The 23,467-nt window shown below is 33.0% G+C and overlaps 2 protein-coding genes and 1 pseudogene across 2 annotated transcripts; all 3 read right to left on the bottom strand.

Moving 5' to 3' along the window:
• Window positions 1-83: 83 nt before the first annotated feature.
• On the bottom strand, window positions 84-1,261 carry LOC116124059 (elongation factor P-like). The gene is made up of 5 exons (XM_031409771.1): window positions 981-1,261; window positions 824-901; window positions 634-740; window positions 422-577; window positions 84-227 (listed from the first exon to the last, which is right to left on the bottom strand). The coding sequence occupies exons 1-5, from the start codon at window positions 1,105-1,107 to the stop codon at window positions 84-86; spliced, it is 612 nt and encodes a 203-aa protein (XP_031265631.1). The 5' UTR covers window positions 1,108-1,261.
• An 873-nt stretch (window positions 1,262-2,134) lies between these two features.
• Window positions 2,135-3,861, bottom strand: LOC116124058. The gene is made up of 5 exons (XM_031409770.1): window positions 3,647-3,861; window positions 3,281-3,556; window positions 2,876-3,105; window positions 2,493-2,642; window positions 2,135-2,253 (listed from the first exon to the last, which is right to left on the bottom strand). Exons 1-5 carry the CDS (start codon window positions 3,859-3,861, stop codon window positions 2,135-2,137), a joined length of 990 nt encoding a protein of 329 aa, XP_031265630.1.
• A 4,248-nt stretch (window positions 3,862-8,109) lies between these two features.
• Window positions 8,110-18,100, bottom strand: LOC116124005 (annotated as a pseudogene).
• Between the last annotated feature and the right edge of the window lie 5,367 nt (window positions 18,101-23,467).

Here is a 23,467-nt window from a genome sequence, read left to right as displayed (position 1 = left end):
ACATATCCTAACAGTCCCTCGTAAAGTCAACCTCCATAGAACAACTCAGATGCCATTCAAAACAGAGCACTGAGTACTTCTAATTAAACCATTTCCAGCACAGCAGTAGCAACATTAATAAAGGAGCAGTAGCTTGAATTTTTCAGTATGTCAAAGAGCCAAAACATTCTAACTGAACTTTTCAGCATATAACAGCAGTCAGCTGTAAAAGATTTTCCAGCAATGAACTTAATGCATTTCAGCACAGAACAACAGCTCAATCTCAATTACTTAATCAATAGAGCAGCTCAACCTCAATTACTTGATCAACATAGCAGCCAACAGCAGCTCAATTCGCAATTACTTAATCAAACATAGTAGCCAACAGCAGCTCAATTCGCAACAACTCAATGCAAAATTAAAAACAGAACTAAAAGATTACTTTTCCATTCCAAAAAAGCAAATTGCAATCCATTCCTTCTTTCAGCAACTTTGTCTTATCCCCAACATCTTTCTCGTTAATACGAGTTTCTTCAAACGGGTTCTGTGAAAACATGGCATTCCAAATTAGAGGACTTCCCGCTCGAAATTGTTCAGTCTAAATCTTAGCCATTGAACCCAATTGAACTAAAATTTGCAGCTAAAAGAAATTACCGAACTTCCCGCTCGAAAAGTTTTCTCAACAGTGTTTCCCGTAACGTAATTGCGCATCTTGGTCCTCACAAATGCTGCTCCTTTTCCAGGTTTCACATGAAGAAACTCTTCCCAAGACAAACACAATTTTAACAAGACAATTAAGAATTTACTTGTTCTGCAAAAAAAATAAGTAAATAGATAACAATACCCAAAACACGCCAAGGAGCTCCGTCTACTTCAATGTTGGTACCCACTTTGATATCGTTACTAGACAAGGCGTAAATCCCTGCAATACCAACATAAATTATTTTTCTAAAAAATTAAAATGTAAATGCATATGAACAATTGAGAGAGGGATTATTAACTAGGATATTTGGGAAGAGGGCGCAGAGACAGAATGGAGGGTTTAGAGGAAAGGGAAATTAATGATGAACGGCGGAGGAGAGAAGGAGTTGATGAGATATTGAAGGTGGCCGTGGCGGTTCCCGCCATGGTGAGTAAAGATAATATCTTGTAAAGAAATGAAATGAAAATGGTTGGGTTCTCAGAAGTCAGAAATTAGAGGGCAGGGCCGTGACTATGGCTCACTGAGATAAGGACTGTGTCGTTGATGAGGCCCTGCTTATTCATCTTCACTTCAACCTGAGTTAACAAAGCTTTGTTTTATTTTTCAATTACGAGTTTACGGCAAAACGACTTTTTCCCACCCAAGGTTTGTCTTAATGACATTTTTCCATTAAAAAATTTCCAAATACCACTTTTCTATCCAACGTTTATATTCTGTTAAAACTTAAAATACCCTTCACTTTCTCAGCTAGTGTTCGACAAGTTACCAAGAGTTTAGGTAAGAGGGTTTTAATTGAGTGGAGGCCGATGAATCTAGTGGTAGTGACCAATTGATAATCCGCTGTCGAAATCAATCGAAAATCAGTCAAGAATAAGAAACCTTAGGTTTGTAATGACCGACAATCAGCAACAAATTAGGTATCGGAGTGAGAGCGTTTTTGTATAAAGGAAACCGGAGGATTAAATGGTGGGTGACGGAGAGAATTTTTGCTATTAGAATAGAGTGAAATAGGCTTTGAGTAGTAACAGAATATTGACTTTGTGTGGAAAAATAGTATTTAAAACTTTTTGGGTGGAAAAGTCATTAAGGCAAACCTTGGGTGGGAAAATCGTTTGCTCTTTTAATTATTCATAAGAGATTTTGTTTAACAATAAAACTACACATACAACATTGAGGTGGTAGCTTGCCATCCGTCAGTTTGTATGAAAAGGTTGTACGTGTAGACTTAGGGGCAGATCCAGAAATTTCTATTAGGGTGGGCCAAATAAAAATCAATTGTATATAACATTCATTCCATTTTTCCAGTCAATATTGTCAAAAAAAAAAAAAAAATTACATTTACTATTGTCCTCGGCGGGGCTTCATATTGAGGAATTGTTGCATGACCATCTCCTTATCAACACTGTCAAATATATATTTCTCAACATATGGAATTAGATTATCATTCAAGAATTAATCTCCCATCCGATTGCGTAAATGAATCTTCACAATTTTCATAGCAGAAAATGCCCTTTCTACACTTGCAGTTGCAACTGGTAAGGTTAAAGCCAATGTGATGAGTAAATAAGATGCTTATTCTTTTCAACCATTTTCTAAGCAAGACTGGTAATATCATTTAGTTCTGAAAAATCACTATTTGAGCGCATATCATCAATGTAATCATCAAGTTGAAGTTCAAGTGCCATAAGATCAGTAGAAGAAAATTCAGGTGGATAAAATTGAGCAAAACAAACTAATTTTCCCTTATCAAATGCTTGAAAGCAATCACTTGGATTTAGGAAGGCCATGCAAATAAGTAATTTTATATTACCTTCATTAAAACGACTTTTAAGCTCTGATAGTTGCAAATCTATTATGGCATAGAACAACTCAACACAATAATGAAATAGATTTGTCATCTCTTGAACATTACGCCGCGATCTCCCTCGTGCAACAAATTTCTCTTGCATATTTGGCATATCTATATTATGAGCAATGCAAAAATGAGAAACTTCATCAAGTAGATTATCCCATCCATTATTTCTTATCAACAATAATTTTCTTTTTGACAAGTGAACCAAAGACATAGCATTTATAATATCTTGATCATTCCTTTGCAATGCTTGTGAAAGTTTAAATGTGATTCCCAAAATGTTTTTCATTATGTGCAGGTTAAAAGTAAAATCAAAAGAAGTCATATAATCCACAAATCACTTGCTTCAACTCTATTATCGGAATTTTCAGTAAGATCCTCAAGCACTTCAATAACAGATGAAAACAAATTAATCAAGCTCAACAAAGTCCCATAATGTGAACCCCACCGTGTTTCCCCTGGTCGCTTAAGACTAGTATCTTGATTAAGACCTTGCCCTGTTGAAAGCTCACCACTTTCAATAGCTTTTTTCACCTTCAAAGCTTGTTTCTCATTAAGAAGATCCCTACGTCTAGGTGACCATCCAACAATATTTATCACACAAGAAACTTTCAAAAAAAAGTCTCTCAATATTTGTATCATTTTTTGCCACAGCTACAAGTCCCAATTGAAGTTGGTGAGCAAAACAATGAACATAGAAGGCATATTCATTATCTTTCAATATAAGTGCTTTTAACCCATTAAACTGACCTCGCATATTACTCGCACCATCATAACCTTGTCCACGTAATCTTGATATGCTCAAATTGTATTTAGAGAACAATGTTTCGATTCCCATCTTTAGTGACAAAGCAGTCATATCTGTGATATGCATAATGCTCAATAGACACTCAACAACACATCCTCTTTTATTTACATAACGTAAGATAATTGTCATCTGCTCTTTGTTGGATCCATCATGAGCTTCATCAACCAATATAGAAAAAAAAACATCTCCAAGATCACTAATTAGTTTGTTGACGGTTTCAACTGCAAATGCATTGATTATATCTTTTTGGATACTAGGAGCAATCAATTTATCATGTCTAGGAGCATTCTGCAATGCGACTAATCCATATTCTTCATTTTGCTCAGTTGTATAGTGTAAAAGTTCAAGAAAGCTTCCTCGATTCATTGAATTAGACTCATCATGGCCACGAAAAGACAATCCTTGCTGAAGAAGAAACCGACGAGCAGAAATTGATCCTTTCAATCGAATATGATAATCTTCTCGCTGTTGGTTAGATTTCTTATTAATATTTGTACTTACATGCTGCTTTTGGTTCATCAAAGCTTGACAATTTTTCACATCTTGATTATGATAGTTGTTAGGACCTCCAATATGATATTAAAATTTTTCAAGTCTCTTCCAATTGTAAAACCCATCAAGAACAAAAGAATCATCGCCACTTTGCTCGCCTTTATCTGGTTTGAAAAGATAACAACATAAACAATATGCAACATCATTCTCAACACTATATTCCAACCAGTAAGGATATTTGTCAAACCAAGAACGTTGGAAACTCCGTTCATGATCACTAGATTTTGATTTGGGAAACTTATGGTTACGAGGTTGACAAGGATCCTTTTATAGATAACACATTCTGACTTGGTCTCGAACATTAGGATGATAAAATGTAATTCCTGGTCGAAATCCAGGATCAAAAGGAAGATTTTCCAAGTCAACTTCGAAGCTATTTTTCTTTGAAAAATGTTGGTTTTCATGATCATTAACACTAGAACAAAGTTGAGATGTCTCAGCAATTGATTTTCTTTTAAAATATTTTTTCATATCTAAATATAAATAAATAAAATTATATAAATACAAATAAATAAATTAACTCACGAATTGAATTCTATAATAACTATAGAAATTCTAAATTTTGCAACTTAAAGTTTTTTAATCAACAACTTAAAGTTTTAAAGACTTAAATAATACATAAAAATAAAACCCTCCTTGATTCTATCTATATTTCTATTTCTATTATCTATATATTATTTTTCTTCCAAATTTTGGGATCACGAAACAATCATCTAACTATCACAAAATAACAAAATAGTGGGCTAAGACTTTTAGTTCTAAAATTGAGAGTGGGTCACAATTTTTTAATATTTGACAATAAAAATTAAGGGTGGGCCAAAGTCAAACTAAATAGAATAATGTATTTAATTTATTTTTAAAAAAAAATTGAGGGTAGGCCTTAATACACCTTGGATCCACCCCGTGTAGTGTCTCTTTGTTTAAATTATATATTTTTTAAAAAGTAATTAAATAACAAAAATCTTTATTATGATTATAGTAACAATAAATATTTTTATCGATGAATTTTTTTTGTTAAAATAACTAATATAGTGATATTAGATAAATATTTTTTGACCTATTATATCATGAATTCTAACCCATACTATCGATTCACAACCTAGATAGAAATTTATGTTATTTCTGAAATTTCGTAAGAAATTTTAATAATTAATTAAATCTTAAGGGTTTGAGGGGAAAAAAACCTCATTTCAACATTTAAAAATGTGTTTGATATAATATTAAAAAACTACTTCACATTCTAAATTGTAGAAAATTATAAAAACAATTTTTAATATTTTTTCTGATTTCAGATTAATTTTTAGGATTGAATTCAAAGATTTCTTTCAAAAACATTTTGACTCCATTCTACTAAAAACGTTTTTATAAGATATTTAAAAAAAAAAAAATTGTATTTAAATTATATATCAAACAAGCTTTAATAAAATTGTTTTCAGTATAAAATAATACGTAAAATATTGGTAGGTTATATATATATAATTTTTTTTTTTTATATAACTGGGGTGTCTAGGCTAGCTTACATATAATCTTAACTAATATTTAAGGTCTATTGAACACCCTACAAACCAAAAAGACCAGAAAGCTAGCATAGATACTCCGATTATCGGGAAAAAAAAAAAATCAATAAAGTGAGCAAACCTTCTTGACCACCAGGCCAACCCCTTCTGAGTTGTATTATTGAAAATTAAATTTGATTTAAGTTTATTTTATAAGACATGGAGTATTAAAAGAAATTCAATATTGAAGTGGGTCCAAAACATAGTTTAATAAAGAAGTTAATTAGAATTGTTTGTGTTAATTGTGACTTAAAATGAGATTAAATTTGAGTGGAAAGAGATCCCAATGATCTTTTTGTAACCTTGAAAATTAAGAGGGTTCAGTTGACGATTGTACTCAGATACCTCAGTTGACGATTGTACTCAGATACCTCAGTTATTAAAAAAAAAAAGTTTCTACGCGTCTTAAGGATATTATAGAAAACCAATTTATATTAATTAATTTACTTACTAAAATAATATACCCTCTTGAGTAGCAATACCAATATGTATTAATATTTTTAGATTATTAAATGTTAAATTAAACTCTTGATCTTAATAAGATTTTTATCTTAGTTATGTTGAACCAGGAATTTTATTTAGGGGCTAGATCATAAGTTGCCACCCATAAACTTTGAAAAAAAACATTTTCCCACCCATCATCAATCTTCATCAATAGAATTTGTTACCGGACAGGGTAAAGTTACGAAAAAACTATAATACCCTTTACTATTTGCTTTATAATTTTTAATGAGGTTGAATAATATTTTCCCATCCAAACTTTATTAAATGTATTTTACCCCTAGCTTGTTTTATGTTAATTTTAGGGTTAATAAATTAAAAATAATAATAATAAAGTCAATTATTAAAATTAGCAAATTGATTTATTTTTTTTCAAATTTTCATAACTTGTTTTATTTCCTGATTTTTTTCTTTTTTCTTTTTAACAATTCTTCAGAAATTATATATTTTATATGATTTCATAAACTATATACAATTTTAATGAAATATTGTTTTGTTGTCTTATAAATATTTAATTGACAAACATTATTATAATTTTTTAAAATAATAGATAAAATTTTAAAATTATTTAGAAACACTCATATTTTAAAAGTAAAACCTCTATTGTAATTATAGAAATTGAAGATAAGGAGTTTAAATGGTTAATTCCCATTCCAGTGAAGGTAATTGTCATGGGTTTGTAATTTAGGGGTGTAAGTAATATTAAACCTATAATACATATATTGTGTGAACCGACAAAAATACCCTTTTGCCGTCAAAACTAATGTCCGAATTTGGGGACATTTTTTTTTTTTTTTCCAAATGGGAAAATGTATATTCGCCAAACTTCGGGTGGAAATTGTCATCAGCCTCATTTAGGAGGCCAGGCATAAGATATTTTTTAACTATAAAAAAAAAATATATATATATATATATTTAAAACTAAATTATTATGAAAAGGTAACATCTTTCCTTCATATGTAATACGAATAATTTTAGGTATAGTAACATTTAATTTTTGGATTTATTGTATGAGATTTTATAGTTTAATGTACATTATCACTAAATCTGATCCTTGTATCCTCAATATCACAGAGCCTAGATCTGGTCATGTTGTACACCAAAACGATAATTGAATCTAATATTAATGAAGAGTAATTTTTCTTTTATGTATAGCTATCACACAAAGGTAGCGTTTGGTTTAGGGTGATATAAGATTAATCCTGTAATCTTTGTTTAATTTTCAAGATTTCTTCGTTTAGATGTCAAGTAATAAAATATTACGTAATCTTTTATTGTAAATAGTGTTTACTGTTGGTAATATTAGGGGTAATCAGATTACCTTTCAAATGGGTGTTAATATAAGATTAACGAGGTAATCTTAATTTTGACCATATTTTGTCCTTAATCTTTTATCATTTCGGACACATTTGCCCTCATATGTCTACCAAATAACAATTACCCAAACCCTCTACATTTGAGAATTTAGCTAAAACACCCAACCACAAAAAAGTTTAAAAGTTAACAAAATACCTCCAACCACCCAAGACCATCGTCGGCCATTAGCCACCACCACTGGCCGTTGGCGAAAGTCGTCATATTGGCACAAGACTGGCAAGATCTTGCCGTTCGTGTGCTAGTAAGGACATTTCCGGCCATAAATTTATGATCCATGGCCGGAAACGACCAGATTTGGCCGTTTCGCCATAGATCTGGCCATGAAAAGGCCAGATCTTTGGCTGTGAAATGGCCGCCGTTTCACGGCCAGATCTAGCCAGATTAGGCCTTATCGACGCACGACGAACCAGATCTGACAAGTTGTGTGCCATTACGACGACTGCCGACGGTGGTGGTTGGCTGCTGACGGTGGCTGGGGGTGAGTAAGGGTGATTTTGCTATAAATTAAAATTGTATATGATTAGGGTATTTTAGCAAAATTTCAAATATAGGGGGGTTAAAAGAAATAATTTAAAAAATAATATAATAAAAATAATATTATATTATTATTTAAAAAAGGGAACAATTTAGTAATCTACGTAACATATCCACTTATTTATCCTCCCAATCAAACATATTATTATAACTTATCTACCAATTTATTCCAACTGACCAAACCCATTTCTCTAAATATTCTTTAGTAATCTATCTTTCCAGTAATACAATATTTCTCAGTAATATAACATTCCCTGAACCAAACACGCTTCACCAAAACTCAATGCAATTTGCATCTCCTTACAAGAATTGTTTTTTACACTCTCTGGACTAATCACCAACTGGAATCTAAGGTTTATAATTTCTCTATTCTCTTCTTGTTAGTTCTTCAAAAGTTCATCTGCACATCAAAGCTCTTGCATTCATCAAGTCCTTGTGAGTTTCAGTCTCAACTTCCGAGTCAACCAATTACTTTCCCCAGTTCTTGATTCCGTTATGGTTCCCTTATTTTTTGTTTTAGAGTCGCGGGAAGTTTCCATAGATTTCGAATTCCTAGGTAGTTGAGGACTACCGGTTTCTGTTGATCCCTCCATAATTTCAGTCACCATTTCCAATACCTCACTCATCTTTGGGCGTAAGTTTGGGTTTCTGACCAAGCATTGGTTGGCTATAGTTGCAAGTTTGTGGACTGAATTGAGGGAGTGTTTACCTTCAAGCCTGCGGTCCACTATTTGTCGATTTTTTTTGCAATAATGCTAGGGACACCAAAAATTTTACACCGAAAATGTGTACCGGCCTACGTGTAACACGCATTTATTTTTTTTAATAATTTTTTTCTAGTGAACGGCCGTTCACTCACATGGACGCCCGTTCATATTATATGAACGGACGTCCATATACAAGGGACGGACGTCCCCATTTAAAGGACGCCCGTCCATAAATAAAATATGAAAATAAAATAAAAAAAACTTTGGGGACGGCTGTCCATAAACTTTGGACGGCCGTCCCTTATGTTTGGACGGGCGTCCATTAGGAATGGACGCCCGTCCATACTTAAAAAAAAAAAAACGTTTGGACGGGCGTCCATTAGGAATGGACGCCTGTCCATACTTTAAAAAAAAAAAAAAATTCGTCTTCTTCCTCTTCATTCCCCAGCTTCTAGATTCTCCAGTTAGTTCTTCGTCTGAACATTTTGTTGTACAAGAAATTTTGTTGTAAAACTAAGGTGAAAAGAGCACATCCCACTGTAGCACTGTGGTTTTCATTTCTTGTCTTTTGAAATCGTATCAACACTTCTGCAAATTTAGGACTTGCTCCTATTATGTTGGGATTTCAGATCCTTGACGGAAGATCATATAAGCCACAGTATCTTTGGATTGGCGTAGTTAATTGCTCTCAAGCTGATATCAACAAAAGTGTTGATATGATTTCTGCTTGACGTAGAGAGCGGGAGTACTTTGCAAACAGCCCAGAATACAGGCATCTTAGTAACAGGATGGGTTCTGAGTATCTTGGACAGGTGCTTTCTAAGGTATGAAATTTTGATGCAATTTATGTGGGTACATGAGAACCTAGGCGCTGGGGAATGAAGAGGAAGAAGACGAAATATATATATATTTTTTTTAAAGCATGGACGGGCGTCCATTCCTAATGGACGCCCGTCCAAACATAAGGGACGGGCGTCCAAAATTTATGGACGGCCGTCCCCAAAGTTTTTTTTTTTTTATTTATGGACGGGCGTCCTTTAAATGGGGACGCCCGTCCCTTGTATATGGACGCCCGTCTATATAATATGGACGGGCGTCCATGTGAGTGAACGACCGTCCAAATTTAATGGACAGCCGTTCACTGGAAAAAAATTATTAAACAAAACAGATGCGTGTTACACGTAGGCCGGTACACATTTTCGGTGTAAAATTTTCGGTGTCCCTAGCATTATTGATTTTTTTGGCGTCAGATAAGTATGGCTTTACCCATTCCAATAGTTTCTGCTCACTCTTGGGACGGTTTCGATCGAAAGGACATCTTCCTATGATTAGTTCATAAACATAGCTCCATACATCACTCTTGGCCGACACATGACCATATTGAACATATTCAGGAGCTGCATATCCCACGGTACCCACAACCTGATGAGATGAAAAGTTGAGCAAATTCAACCAGAAGAAGAAATATAAAAGCAAGGCATTTGAACAGCATAAACCTATTCTGATCTGTGAAATATTCAAAGGTGAATTTGGAATGTACATAACCTACAATCAGTTCTTTCTCTCTTTTTTTTATTAGTTATAACCTACAATCAGTTCTTTCTCTCTTTTTTTTATTAGTTATTTATCGTTGAGTTCTCAAAGTCCCTCTGAAGGAATGTCATAAACATTGGCGTGTCCTTGTCAAAACAAGTAATGGAAATTGATTATGTAAATGCCACCATAAAAACAATTAATTCATTTTCAGTACCTATGTGATAGACAATTTTTTATTCATGGGGAATTCCAAAGTTCATATTCCCTATAAATGCTTCATGACTTCCCTGTAAGTCACATATCCCCAAGGTGAAATATATTACCTTTGCTAGTTCATCTCTGCAACTGACCACTGAAATACATAATATCTAAAATGTCAATGCTCAAACCTTATAATAAGGAGCTAATCTGGTCCAGTTGTACACCAAAACGATATTGAATCTAATATTAATGAGAGTATTTTTCTTTTATGTATAGCTATCACACAAAGGTAGCGTTTGGTTAGGGTGATATAAGATTAATCCTGTAATCTTTGTTTAATTTTCAAGATTTCTTCGTTGAGTCAGTATAAAATATTACGTAATCTTTTATGTAAATAGTGTTTACTGTTGGTAATATTGGGGGTAATCAGATTACCTTTCAAGGGTGTTATATAAGATTAACGAGGTAATCTTAATTTTGACCATATTTTGTCCTTAATCTTTTATCATTTCGACACATTTGCCCTCATATTGTCTACCAAATAACATTACCCAAACCCCCTACATTTGAGAATTTAGCTAAAACACCCACCACAAAAAGTTTAAAAGTTACAAAATACCTCCAACCACCCAAGACCATCGTCGGCCATTACCACCACCGCTGGCCTTGGTGAAAGTCGTCATATGGCACAAGACTGGCAAGATCTTGCCTTCTTGTGCAGTAGGACATTTCCGGCATGAATTTATGATCATGGCCGAAACGACCAGATTTGGCCGTTTCGCCATAGATCGGCCATGAAAAGGCCAGATCTTTGGTTGTGAAATGGCCGCGTTTCACACCAGATTTAGCCAGATTAGGCCTTACCGACGCACGACGAACTAGATCTGACAGTTGTGTGCCATTACGACGACTGCCGACGGTGGTGTTGGCTGCTGACGTGGCTGGGGGTGTAAGATTGATTTTGCTATAAATTAAAATTGTATATGATTGGGGTATTTTAGCAAGATTTCAAATATAGGGGGGTTAAAAGTAATTTAAAATAATATAATAAAATAATATTTATTATTTTTTTTAAAAAAGAGGCAATTTAGTAATCTACATACATATCCACTTATTTATCCTCCCAATCAAACATATTATTCTAACAGTCATAGGCTCGCGAGCCTGATGTGGCTCGGCTAAGCAGGGTTCCATTTGTTATATTTTATAAACTGTGGGGACTGAAGTGTTATATATATTCTTTAGTTTTAAAAATTTGTAAAAACGACATTTAACCCCCCGATGTAATTTTTTCTAAAACACAAAATTAAACCTCTAAATCAGATATCCCAAATCGACAAACCCTAACCCTAAAATTTGTTCTTGCAAAAATTCATAATAAAAAATCAAAATCAATATAATGTTTGTGTTGAGGAAGAAGATGAAGATGAAGATGCAGAAGATGATGGAGATGGAAGCAGCGTGTGATGCTCTGCAAGATGAAGATGAAGATGAAGATGAAGATGAAGATGAATATGAATATGAATATGAAGATGAAGATGAAGATGAAGATGAAGACAAGGATGAAGATGAAGACGAAGAAAAGGATGAAGATATGCAGATGATGAAGATGACGGAGAGATGTAGAGGATGCAGATGATGAAGATGAAGTCGAGTCGAGTCGACTCAAACTCGATCGAGTTCAAGTTCGAGTTCCTTTTCTCTGACTCGACAGGCTCGAGCTTGATCCTATAGTAAACAAGCCGAGCTCGATAAGTCAAAAACTCGACTCGGCTCGGCTTGTTTACAGCCCTACTTACAAGCCCAAATGACCAGATAAGCTACAATGTTATTGTAGTAAGTGACCTCAAAGTGTTTTGAACCCAGGAACTCAAGGAAGCAAATGTGTGCACAAACTGACTTAAATACTCCGATTGTCAAAAAAAAAAAAAAATTCAATAAAGTGAGCAAACCTTATTGACCACCAGGCCAACTCTTCTGAGTTGTATTATTGAAAATCAAATTTGATTTAAGTTTATTTTTATAAGACATGGAGTATCAAAAGAAATTCAATATTTAGGTGGGTCCAAAAATAGTTTAATAAAGAAGTTAATTAGAATTGTTTATGTTAATTGTGACTTAAAATGAGATTAAAGTTTTAATTTGAGCGGAAAGAGATCCCAATCATCTTTTTGTAACCTTGAAAATTAGGAGGGTTCGGTTGACGATTGTGCTCAGATACCTCAGTTATTAAAAAAAAAAAAAAAAAGTTTCTATATATCTTAAGGATATTACAGAAAACAAATTTATATTAATTAATTTACTTATTAAAATAATATACCCTTTTGAGTAGCAATACCAATATGTATTAATATTTTTAGATTATTAAATGTTAAATTAAACTCTTGATCTTAATAAGATTTTTATCTTAGTTATGTTGAGCCAGGAATTTTATTTAGGGGCTAGATCATAATAAACTTTGAAAAAAACATTTTCCCACCCATCATCAATCTTCATCAATAGAATTTGTTACCGGATGGGGGTAAAGTTACAAAAAGACAAAAATACCCTTTACTATTTGCTTTATAATTTTTAATGAGGTTGAATAATATTTTCCCATCCAAACTTTATTAAATGTATTTTACCCGTAGCTTGTTTTATGTTAATTTTAGGGTTAATAAATTAAAAAATAATAATAATAAAGTCAGTTATTAAAATTAAAAAAACCCGAAAAAATTTGAAAAAAAATTTAAAAATAAAAATAGTTGGCCAAAATCGCACCAGCTAAATCACACTTGGCTAGATGCGATCAGATGCGATTTAGGCCAAATCACAGTTGGTCAGGTGTGACCAAGGTCGAATTGCACTAGGCCTATTGCTAGTCTAGTCAGGTGTGAATCTATCAAAATGAAACCTAATTGAGTGCGATTCAACCGAAATCGATAGGTGCGATTATAGCAAATTGATTTTTTTTTTTTCAAATTTTCATAACTTGTTTTATTTCCTGATTTTTTATTTTTTTTTATTTTTAACAATTCTTCAGAAATTATATATTTTATATGATTTCATAAACTATATACAATTTTAATGAAATATTGTTTTGTTGTCTTATAAATATTTAATTGACAAACATTATTATAATTTTTTAAAATAATAGATAAAATTTTAAAATTATTTAGAAACACTCATATTTTAAAAGTAAAACCTCTATTGTAATTATAGAAATTGAAGATAAGGAGTTTAAATGGTTAATTCCCATTCCAGTGAAGGTAATTGTCATGGGTTTGTAATTTAGGGGTGTAAGTAATATTAAACCTATAATACATATATTGTGTGAACCGACAAAAATACCCTTTTGCCGTCAAAACTAATGTCCGAATTTAGGGACATTTTTTTTTTCCAAATGGGAAAATGTATATTCGCCAAACTTCGGGTGGAAATTGTCATCAGCCTTATTTAGGAGGCCAGGCATAAGATTTTTTTAACTATAAAAAAAAAAATTATATTTAAAACTAAATTATTATGAAAAGGTAACATCTTTCCTTCATATGTAATACGAATAATTTTAGGTATAGTAACATTTAATTTTTGGATTTATTGTATGAGATTTTATAGTTTAATGTACATTATCACTAAATCTGATCCTTGTATCCTCAATATCACAGAGCCTAGATCTGGTCATGTTGTACACCAAAACGATAATTGAATCTAATATTAATGAAGAGTAATTTTTCTTTTATGTATAGCTATCACACAAAGGTAGCGTTTGGTTTAGGGTGATATAAGATTAATCCTGTAATCTTTGTTTAATTTTCAAGATTTCTTCGTTTAGATGTCAAGTAATAAAATATTACGTAATCTTTTATTGCAAATAGTGTTTACTGTTGGTAATATTAGGGGGTAATAAGATACCTTTCAAATGGGTGTTAATATAAGATTAACGAGGTAATCTTAATTTTGACCATATTTTGTCCTTAATCTTTTATCATTTCGGAAACATTTGCCCTCATAGTCTACCAAATAACAATTACCCAAACCCTCTACATTTGAGAATTTAGCTAAAACACCCAACCACAAAAAAGTTTAAAAGTTAACAAAATACCTCCAACCACCCAAGACCATCGTCGGCCATTAGCCACCACACTGGCCGTTGGCGAAAGTCGTCATATTGGCACAAGACTGGCAAGATCTTGTTCGTGTGCTAGTAAGGACATTTCCGGCCATAAATTTATGATCCATGGCCGGAAACGACCAGATTTGGCCGTTTCGCCATAGATCTGGCCATGAAAAGGCCAGATCTTTGGCTGTGAAATGGCCGCCGTTTCACGGCCAGATCTAGCCAGATTAGGCCTTATCGACGCACGACGAACCAGATCTGACAAGTTTGTGTGCCATACGACGACTGCGACGGGTGGGTTGGCTGCTGACGGTGGCTGGGGGGTGAGTAAGGGTGATTTTGCTATAAATTAAAATTGTATATGATTAGGTATTTTAGCAAAATTTCAAATATAGGGGGGTTAAAGAAATAATTTAAAAAAAATATAATAAAAAAATATTATATATTATTTAAAAAAGGGAAATTTAGTAATCTACGTAACATATCCACTTATTTATCCTCCAATCAAACATATTATTAAACTTATCTACCAATTTATTCAACTGACCAAACCCATTTCTCTAAATATCTTTAGTAATCTATCTTTCCAGTAATACAAATTTCTCAGTAATATACATTCCCTGAACTAAACAGGCTTCACCAAAACTCAATGCAATTTGCATCTCCTTACAAGAATTGTTTTTTACACTCTGGACTAATCACCAACTGGAATCTAAGGTTTATAATTTCTCTATTCTCTTCTTGTTAGTTCTTCAAAAGTTCATTGACACTCAAAGCTCTTGCATTCATCAAGTCCTTGTGAGTTTCAGTCTCAACTTCCGAGTCAACCAATTATTTCCCCAGTTCTTGATTCCGTTATGGTTCCTATTTTTTGTTTTAGAGTCGCGGGAAGTTTCCATAGATTTCGAATTCCTAGGTAGTTGAGGACTACCGGTTTCTGTTGATCCCTCCATAATTTCAGTCCCATTTCCAATACCTCACTCATCTTTGGGCGTAAGTTTGGGTTTCTGACCAGCATTGGTTGGCATAGTTGCAAGTTTGTGACTGAATTGAGGGAGTGTTTACCTTCAAGCCTGCGGTCCACTATTTGTCGAATTTTTTTGGCGTCAGATAAGTATGGCTTTACCATTCCAATAGTTTCTGCTCACTCTTGGGACGGTTTCGATCGAAAGGACATCTTCCTGTGATTAGTTCATAAAGGAAGACGCCATAGCTCCATACATCACTCTTGGCCGACACATGACCATATTGGACATATTCAGGAGCTGCATATCCCACGGTACCTACAACCTGATGAGATGAAAAGTTGAGCAAATTCAACCAGAGAAGAAATATAAAGCAAGGCATTTGAACAGCATAAACCTATTCTGATATGTGAAATATTCAAAGGTGAATTTGGAATGTACATAACCTACAATCAGTTCTTTCTCTCTTTTTTTATTAGTTATTATTGTTGAGTTCTCAAAGTCCCTCTGAAGGAAGTCATAAACGTTGGCGTGTCCTCGTCAAAACAAGTAATGGAAATTGATTATGTAAATGCCACCATAAACATAATATTCATTTTCAGCTCCTATGTGATAGACAATTTTTATTCATGGGGAATTCCAAAGTTCATATTCCCTATAAATGCTTCATGACTTCCCTGTAAGTCACATATCCCCAAGGTGAAATATATTACCTTTGCTAGTATCTCTGCAACTGACCACTGAAATACATAATATCTAAAATGTCAATGCTCAAACTTATAATAAGCACAGTGTTTCAGGTACCCATATCTCCCGTTTTCTATTTTCATAAAAAAAAAAAATGTCATTATCTTCTTATTTTTATTTATTTATTTTACAAGGGTAGCTTAAAGATGTAAAGATATTTTGCATTGAGATATCATAATCACAAAGAAATCACTCAAAATATTACGTGGTGCAGGCAATTACAAAAAAAATGACTAATAGCCATGGGTTTTTCACTTTCAAAGATTATTTTAGCTGCAAAAGAAGAGCAAATGCAGGAAAGATCTTTTATTCAAGTCAGATGATAACAAATATGAAGAAAATTCTAGAAAAGTTTCTTTTGATAATAAAGTCATTATTATTGCATGATTTTAGAGATTTTGTAGCTAAAACTACGAAGTATGCAAATTTAGGTTCTGTTCATGGCAGTCTTATTTCACTTAAACATAATGCCTAAGTTCAATGATAAGGGATAAATATCAAAAATGGCCGAATTATGTAGTGTGGATATACCGTAGTTGAAACGTGTGTGAATCCTTCTGGAGGACCTAATCTTGCCAATCCAAAATCTGATAGCTTTGCATTCCAATTCTCATCAAGAAGGATATTTGAAGATTTGAAATCTCTAACGATGATCTGTAATAGATACAATAGAATAAAAAAGACAATAAAGTAGCCTGCTAATGGATAAGCTGCACTAGAATCACAGTATCAACTTTTCATTGAAGACCCAGGAAGCATCCAATGCACTACTACATATCTGCTAACAAAACCTTCAACATGTTGAAATATTAAAAGCATAAATACCTGAAAATCCATTTCTTCATGTAGGTATTTAAACCACGAGCAGCATCCAGGGCAATTTTCAATCTCAAGGTCCAAGGAAGCACTGTCCTTGATTGACGGGATAAATACTGATCCAAACTTCCGTTAGGCATAATTCATACACTAGAAGCCGCTGGGTTCCCTTTCATTGTCCTCAGCACAGTATCCCACCAATTTTACAAGGTTTGGGTGCTCGACAACCCCAAGAAATTCACCTCTGTCACCCATTCCTTGTGTCCTGTCAACCACTAGTTGAAAACCTTAGTTCAACTAAAAAGAGCATCTTTTTTCACAATGTACATCAATCTGCCATAGGCTTAAGATAGTGTTTTCCAGCATTAAATACAGTATTTTACGCTTTATAACAAACTGTAGAATAATAAATTCTAGCAGGACAAGAAGAAACAGAAATAATTAAGTCATATAAGAAACAAAATAACTATGGAAGAGAAGGGTGGGGGCAAAACATTTGAATTAATACCACATGGTTATTTTGTCTAAATGTTGAAGGCTTGCTAATTTATAGAGTGACTGAAAAAGAATCTTACCATAGTCTAGCACTACTCAATGAATTTATTCTTTACATGCCTACAAATTGAAATGCCATTTATTTTAGCAGTCCTTGCACTGATCTCCAAAAATATTAGCTGTATAATAATTTCTTCAATATCTGTGAGATTGTATCTTCATTGAAATCATAATATATAGAAGTGGGATTAATCCTACTTAGCAACAGCCTTAAAACACCTGAACTTGAAGTAATTTATGACAGTTAACAACTTTAATCGGTTCTCAGTTTAAGTGCTTCTACAGTGAGTACAAAACAAGTGACATCTAGAACATTAGCAATAACAAACTTCAGGCAAAAATCTTAAAATAGCAAAGAACCCTTGCCTGCATCCTTCTATACCAAGTTGTTTCACCCGCAACTTTAACTCTTTGAGATGGATCCTCCGAATTCTTGATCGACCCCTTAAAACATAACCGAACCCACTTCTCCAACCAAATCAGAGGGACAGAAATTTTTGGTTGCTGATTTTAACTCAGCTAGGGTGAACACTTGAAGATTACTGGGTTTCTCAGACATAGGAATTATGGGCGTTCCCCTGGAATCAGTGTCGATGACTGACACATTATGTGTATTTGGTCAGCTCCATCATCAGTAGCTGTAGAACACGAAGACGGCATTGAAACTAATGATTCTAGGGTCCTCGGAGATATGGTTCATCTCTCTTGTCTCTCTTACCGAAATGGAATCGCTTCATAGCCCTCAATAAATCAAAAGACAGAAATTTCCTGACTGCAGAACCAGATGCGAATAAGAAAGAAACTCAAATAAACAAATGAATCTAAACTTCAGTATCTAAGTCTGTGACAGTCAAAGAATGCATAGATAATGAAAGTTGACCACAGTAATTGTTCAAGTAGATAACCAAAATCTATCTATAAGAAACTAAACACATATTCAATCAAATTCAAGAAATAACCATCAATTTCCCAGATAAAACAATTTGCATTCTTCTATCTTTCTTATGCATAATTTAATTTTTTGGACAAAAGTCAAGCACATGAAAACCAAGAACACTTTGATATCAGTTATTTTATCACTGACACACAATCTATAAACTTTCTGCAAATTATCATCACCAAAAGAGAAACTTACAATCATCAATCTTGACAGATGGGTTTGTAAAATTGTTCCATTTACAGAATTCCAATTTGAATTAATGTAAGAGAAAACAAATGGTTATGATCTTGAGATAAATTTCCATACACTGCAACTAGAAATAATGAGCTACGAAAGTAGCTGAGAAAGTGCAAGAAAATGAAAGAAAAGGAGGGAAAGCATTATGGAATATGGTGAATTATTTCTCTTGACCAGAAACAGTTACAAAGCTTGTTTTATACAAAAGACGCGGTCAACAGTCAACAAGTCAGCGTAAATGAGATTACAAATATGTCCTCTAAATGCATTAACAAAGAACTTCATACTCTTAACATTCCTGGTAAACGAACCTCCAATAGAACAACTGAGATGCCATTTAAAACAGAGCACTGGAAATAGTTTAATATCAGTTCAGTAGAATCCTCCATAGAACCTCCATTGACGAATTGTTTAAATAGGCAGGTTATATTATTGAAGATCAGATTTGATTTGAATTTAATTTATAAGATACGGAGTATCAAAAGATATTCAACATTGAAGTGGGTCCAAAACATACTTTAATAAAGAAGTTAAATGGAATTGTATATGTTAATTGTGACTTAAATTGTGATTAAAGTTTTAATTTGAGTGGAAAGAGATCCGAATGTTGCTGAGCTGGAAATATCAAATCTTAATTATTATATTAAGATATCTCAATCATTAAAAGTTTGTATATATCTTATTATCTTAAGGATATTACATGAACGAAAATGTTACGAATACAACATTTTATCTGAACTTTGATGCGTCAATTCATTATCGATCAACTCGCAAATTAACAAGTGGGACGTATAAAAGCAGACATGACCTATTTTAGTGATGACAATGGACTAGATCGGACCGAGTATATCTTGGCCCAGGCTCAAGCCCAGTCCAGGCTGATCACGGGTGTGATAAGTAAAACCCAGATCTGGTTCGACGGGTTTTTTGTAATCTCAGGTTTGGCCCAAGCCCGTCCATTTTTACAGTATGAATTTTTAAATATTAATAAATTTCAATTTTTTTTATATTTTTAATTCTAAAAATAGTTTTTAAATATTTATTTATTTTTGAATACTCATCAAATGGGATAAGATTAGGGTTTGGGAAAAATAAGCATATATATATATATATATATGATAATCTTGTAATTAAATATATAGTATAAAGATAATTTAGTAAAATTAATACTAAAATTGTCGGGCTGAGCCTGAAGACATACTCAAGCCCGGCCTGTACCGAAGGTCAGGCCTTAAAATCAGGCTTAGACCCAAGCTCAAGCCCGCAAACACTGGGTAAAGCCCCACCTTTTTGGGCCGGGCCGGATACCTGAAAAAATCAGGCCCATTGCCATCTCTACCTATTTTACAAGCTGATTAATGGAAAGCTGTCACGTCGAGGTTGTTATATAAAGTTTATGAGAAGAGGTTGTGAGTGTAGCATTACTCTTACATAAAACAAATTTATATTAACATGTTTTATTTATTAAAATAATATACCCTTTTGAGTACCAATACCAATATATATTAATATCTTTTGGATTATTAAATGTTCAATTGAACTCAAGTTCTATTAAATAACAACAATTTTCATACTACTATATTAATTAGGGGTGAGCATGGGTAGAGGGTAGAACCGAAACCAAAACCAGCCTTTACAGGGTTAATTCTGGTTCCAATTTTTGGACTCGGCCCTGGAACCTAGAATAGGAACCAAGGTCAGGTACCCGATATGGAACTTGTCTTGAAATCAAGACTAAAAAGAATGTTAGTAAATAATGGGGGCTCCATTGTAATTTTACATATGAAAAATGTAAATTAATACTACACATACAATATTTTCATATAATATGATGTGACAAATTATAATTGGGTGAAAGTTTATATTTAATTTAAAATCAGTCAATCATCTTTTGCCACATCATGCTGTATAAAAATGTTGTACATGTAGTATCATGCATAAAAAATTTATAATGGGATGAAGACACATGTGGGAGACGCGTGTGGACTGTGGAGGCCCCCCCTTGGTTGGTGTAGATTACAATAACTAATAAATATTATATATTTTTTTTAAAATATTTTAATATTAAAGTTTCGATTAATTATTTGATTAATTAAGTATATAATTGGAATTATGATCCAATTAAATGTGTTTTAATATAATTAAAAGAATTATTTTTGAATAAAATAATATATTTGATTGAATAATGTTTAGTTATTTACTTTAATTATCAAGTTCTAAATATATTTATAATAAATTAGTAATTAATTAATTATATACGATGAATTGATGAACAATAGTACATTACTTAATTGAATGTTTGGATATTTAATTAATTAAACATTATAATATGACAACTCATGCCTCGTGATACATTAAGAAATGTAAGTGTTTTTTAATCAACAATAACATAAAACAAACTTAGAGTCTAGTTATTTAATTAAAGATTCATAAATAATATTTATATTAATACTTAATTTGATTCTTTTGTTACGATTAATGTTAATTTAACTTATGGGCAAATTTAAAAACTTCATTTTCATTCTAGTAATTATAATATTATATAATATTTGTATTTTTTTGATAATAAAGTTCACTAAAATTTAATTTCCAAAATTAATTTTACAACTATACTTTGATGTAAATTTTAATTATATATATATATAATAAAGTTAATGTTTTGGTTTTGATTGAGAACTTTTGTGTGAATTGTGATAAATTGATTAAATTCTAAGTGTAGCTTAGTGACTAGAGGATCTGTGACTGTGATTGGACATAAATGAATGAGTAATGAAAAATTGAAAACTACTAAATGCAGGTTTTCTTAATTTGTCAGGGGTGTATTTGTAAAATTTTAAGGTGTATGTGTCAAATTTTAAATTAATAGGGGATAATTGATTTTTTACATGGTACTCTGGTAAGGAACTAGAACTTGCATTTTAGGTTTCAGTTCTAAGAATCTAAGAACCGGAACCGATAGGTTTTGGTTATGGTTCCTTTTGCTAGGAATCAACGGGTTCTGGTTCTCTCAAAAATTGCAGGGTACCTAGAACTGCTCACCCCTAATAGTATTAATTGTTAGATAATTTAAACAAATAATTAAATGGTCCTAGATAGACCCAACTATAGTTGGCTTCACATCAAGGCCCATCAGTAGTTAGTACTATACTACTATGCCAAGACCCAACCCTGATTGGTCCCTCATCGAAGCCCATCCCATAGCAGATCCACTCTACGATCTGAGCCATCTTACGAATTGAGCCCATCTATGAGTCGGGCCACACTATGAGTTGGGTCATCCTAAGCTCTGGCCCATCAATCGCACGATTGGTCATCGACTCTATATATCAGATCCTCTGACTAAGTCCCAACTAACTTCGAGTCTCTAGTCACGTAGCATGACACTCAAACAAATGTTGCAATGTTCTCCTTATGATTGGTGGCGTAAATCCGCTACTCACCCCTCAATGAGACTCCGAGTCTCGTGGGAGCCTAAACCTCCCAAGCCTTCTATAAATAACAACGTTGACCCTCTCATAAGGGACCTCATAACTTATTCATAACTTTAATTTTACACTACATAATTCACTTCTCACACTCTCACACATGCTTTCTCGTACCGTCGTCATTTCACACTGTAGAACCGAGTTCTGACCACTTTATGATAATTGTTGTGCCATAGCACCACGCTTACGGTGACCTCTACCATTTCTATCTTGTTCCCTACTTACTTAACTTTCTTTCAATCATGCTAATTTGAGCGTTGGAGTATCTACAGCCAGCACCACACCAGTGTCAAAGACTTCACATTCATCTTGCCTTTCTTTGTGTCTCTATTTGCAAGTCTATTGTGTTGTTAGTGGCCTTAATCTCACAAGAATCAATAGTAGAGTTATGACCATCTATAGTAATATGTAAATAATTATCTGAATAAGCAAAAATATAGCGTGCAGTACAGATAAATCTAAGTTGATAATTAATCTTCACTATTTTACTAAACTTAAAGAAATAGACTTGTTAATACAAATCATGACTGTAATCCACTCTACCACTAATATCATTACAAATAATCATTTGGATTAATACAAATCATGTCACATTCAATGCACAAATAAACACTTAAATTAAGTTACACGAGTAGTATGAACAACCAAATACACCCCCCCAATTAAATTACATGAAAAAACCAACTTACGTATTATACACCCCAATCACATTTATCTGGTTGAGATCCAAATATTATATTAATTAATAAATAAATAAATATAGTACTTAACCAATTAATTAAAGAAATAAACGTGCATTTGACAAACTGATCCGTAAACATCATGGCCGTCACTAACTCGTGAGCTATCTTGAAAATTCCAAAAGAGAAACTTACAATCATCAATCTTGACAGATGGGTTTGTAAAAACTTGTTCCATTTACAGAATTCCAATTTGAATTAATGTAAAGAGAAAACAAATGGTTATGATCTTGAGATAAATTTCCATACACTGCAACTAGAAATAATGAGAGATAGAAATCAACTAGGAAGGAAGCAGCTACGAAAGTAGCTGAGAAAGTGCAAGAAAATGAAAGAAAAGGAGGGAAAGCATTATGGAATATGGTGAATTATTTCTCTTGACCAGAAACAGTTACAAAGCTTGTTTTTATACAAACTGACGCGGTCAACAAGTCAACAAGTCAGCGTAAATGAGATTTACAAATATGTCCTCTAAATGCATTAACAAAGAACCTTCATACTCTTAACATTCCCTGGTAAACCGAACCTCCATAGAACAACTGAGATGCCATTTAAAACAGAGCACTGGAAATAGTTTAAT

This window comes from Pistacia vera, unplaced genomic scaffold (assembly GCF_008641045.1).
Source record: "Pistacia vera cultivar Batoury unplaced genomic scaffold, PisVer_v2 Contig147, whole genome shotgun sequence".
Classification (NCBI taxonomy): Eukaryota; Viridiplantae; Streptophyta; class Magnoliopsida; order Sapindales; family Anacardiaceae; genus Pistacia; species Pistacia vera.
The sequence above is the reverse complement of the archived record's forward strand: the minus strand, read 5'-3'. Positions and strand labels throughout refer to the sequence as shown.

What these genes read in the sequence shown, in the direction of transcription:
- LOC116124059 (XM_031409771.1), bottom strand. Translation starts at nt 1,107, where the DNA reads ATGGCGGGAACCGCCACGGCCACCTTCAATATCTCATCAACTCCTTCT. An exon ending in CCCTCTTCCCAAATATCCTA is followed by an intron (nt 902 to 980) that starts GTTAATAATCCC and finishes TTGGTATTGCAG; the next exon opens with GGATTTACGCCTTGTCTAGT. An exon ending in CTTTTCGAGCGGGAAGTTCG is followed by an intron (nt 578 to 633) that starts GTAATTTCTTTT and finishes GCTAAGATTTAG; the next exon opens with ACTGAACAATTTCGAGCGGG.
- LOC116124058 (XM_031409770.1), bottom strand. Translation starts at nt 3,861, where the DNA reads ATGAACCAAAAGCAGCATGTAAGTACAAATATTAATAAGAAATCTAAC. An exon ending in GAGCAAAATGAAGAATATGG is followed by an intron (nt 3,557 to 3,646) that starts ATTAGTCGCATT and finishes TGCAGTTGAAAC; the next exon opens with CGTCAACAAACTAATTAGTG. An exon ending in CGATAATAGAGTTGAAGCAA is followed by an intron (nt 2,643 to 2,875) that starts GTGATTTGTGGA and finishes CTCATAATATAG; the next exon opens with ATATGCCAAATATGCAAGAG.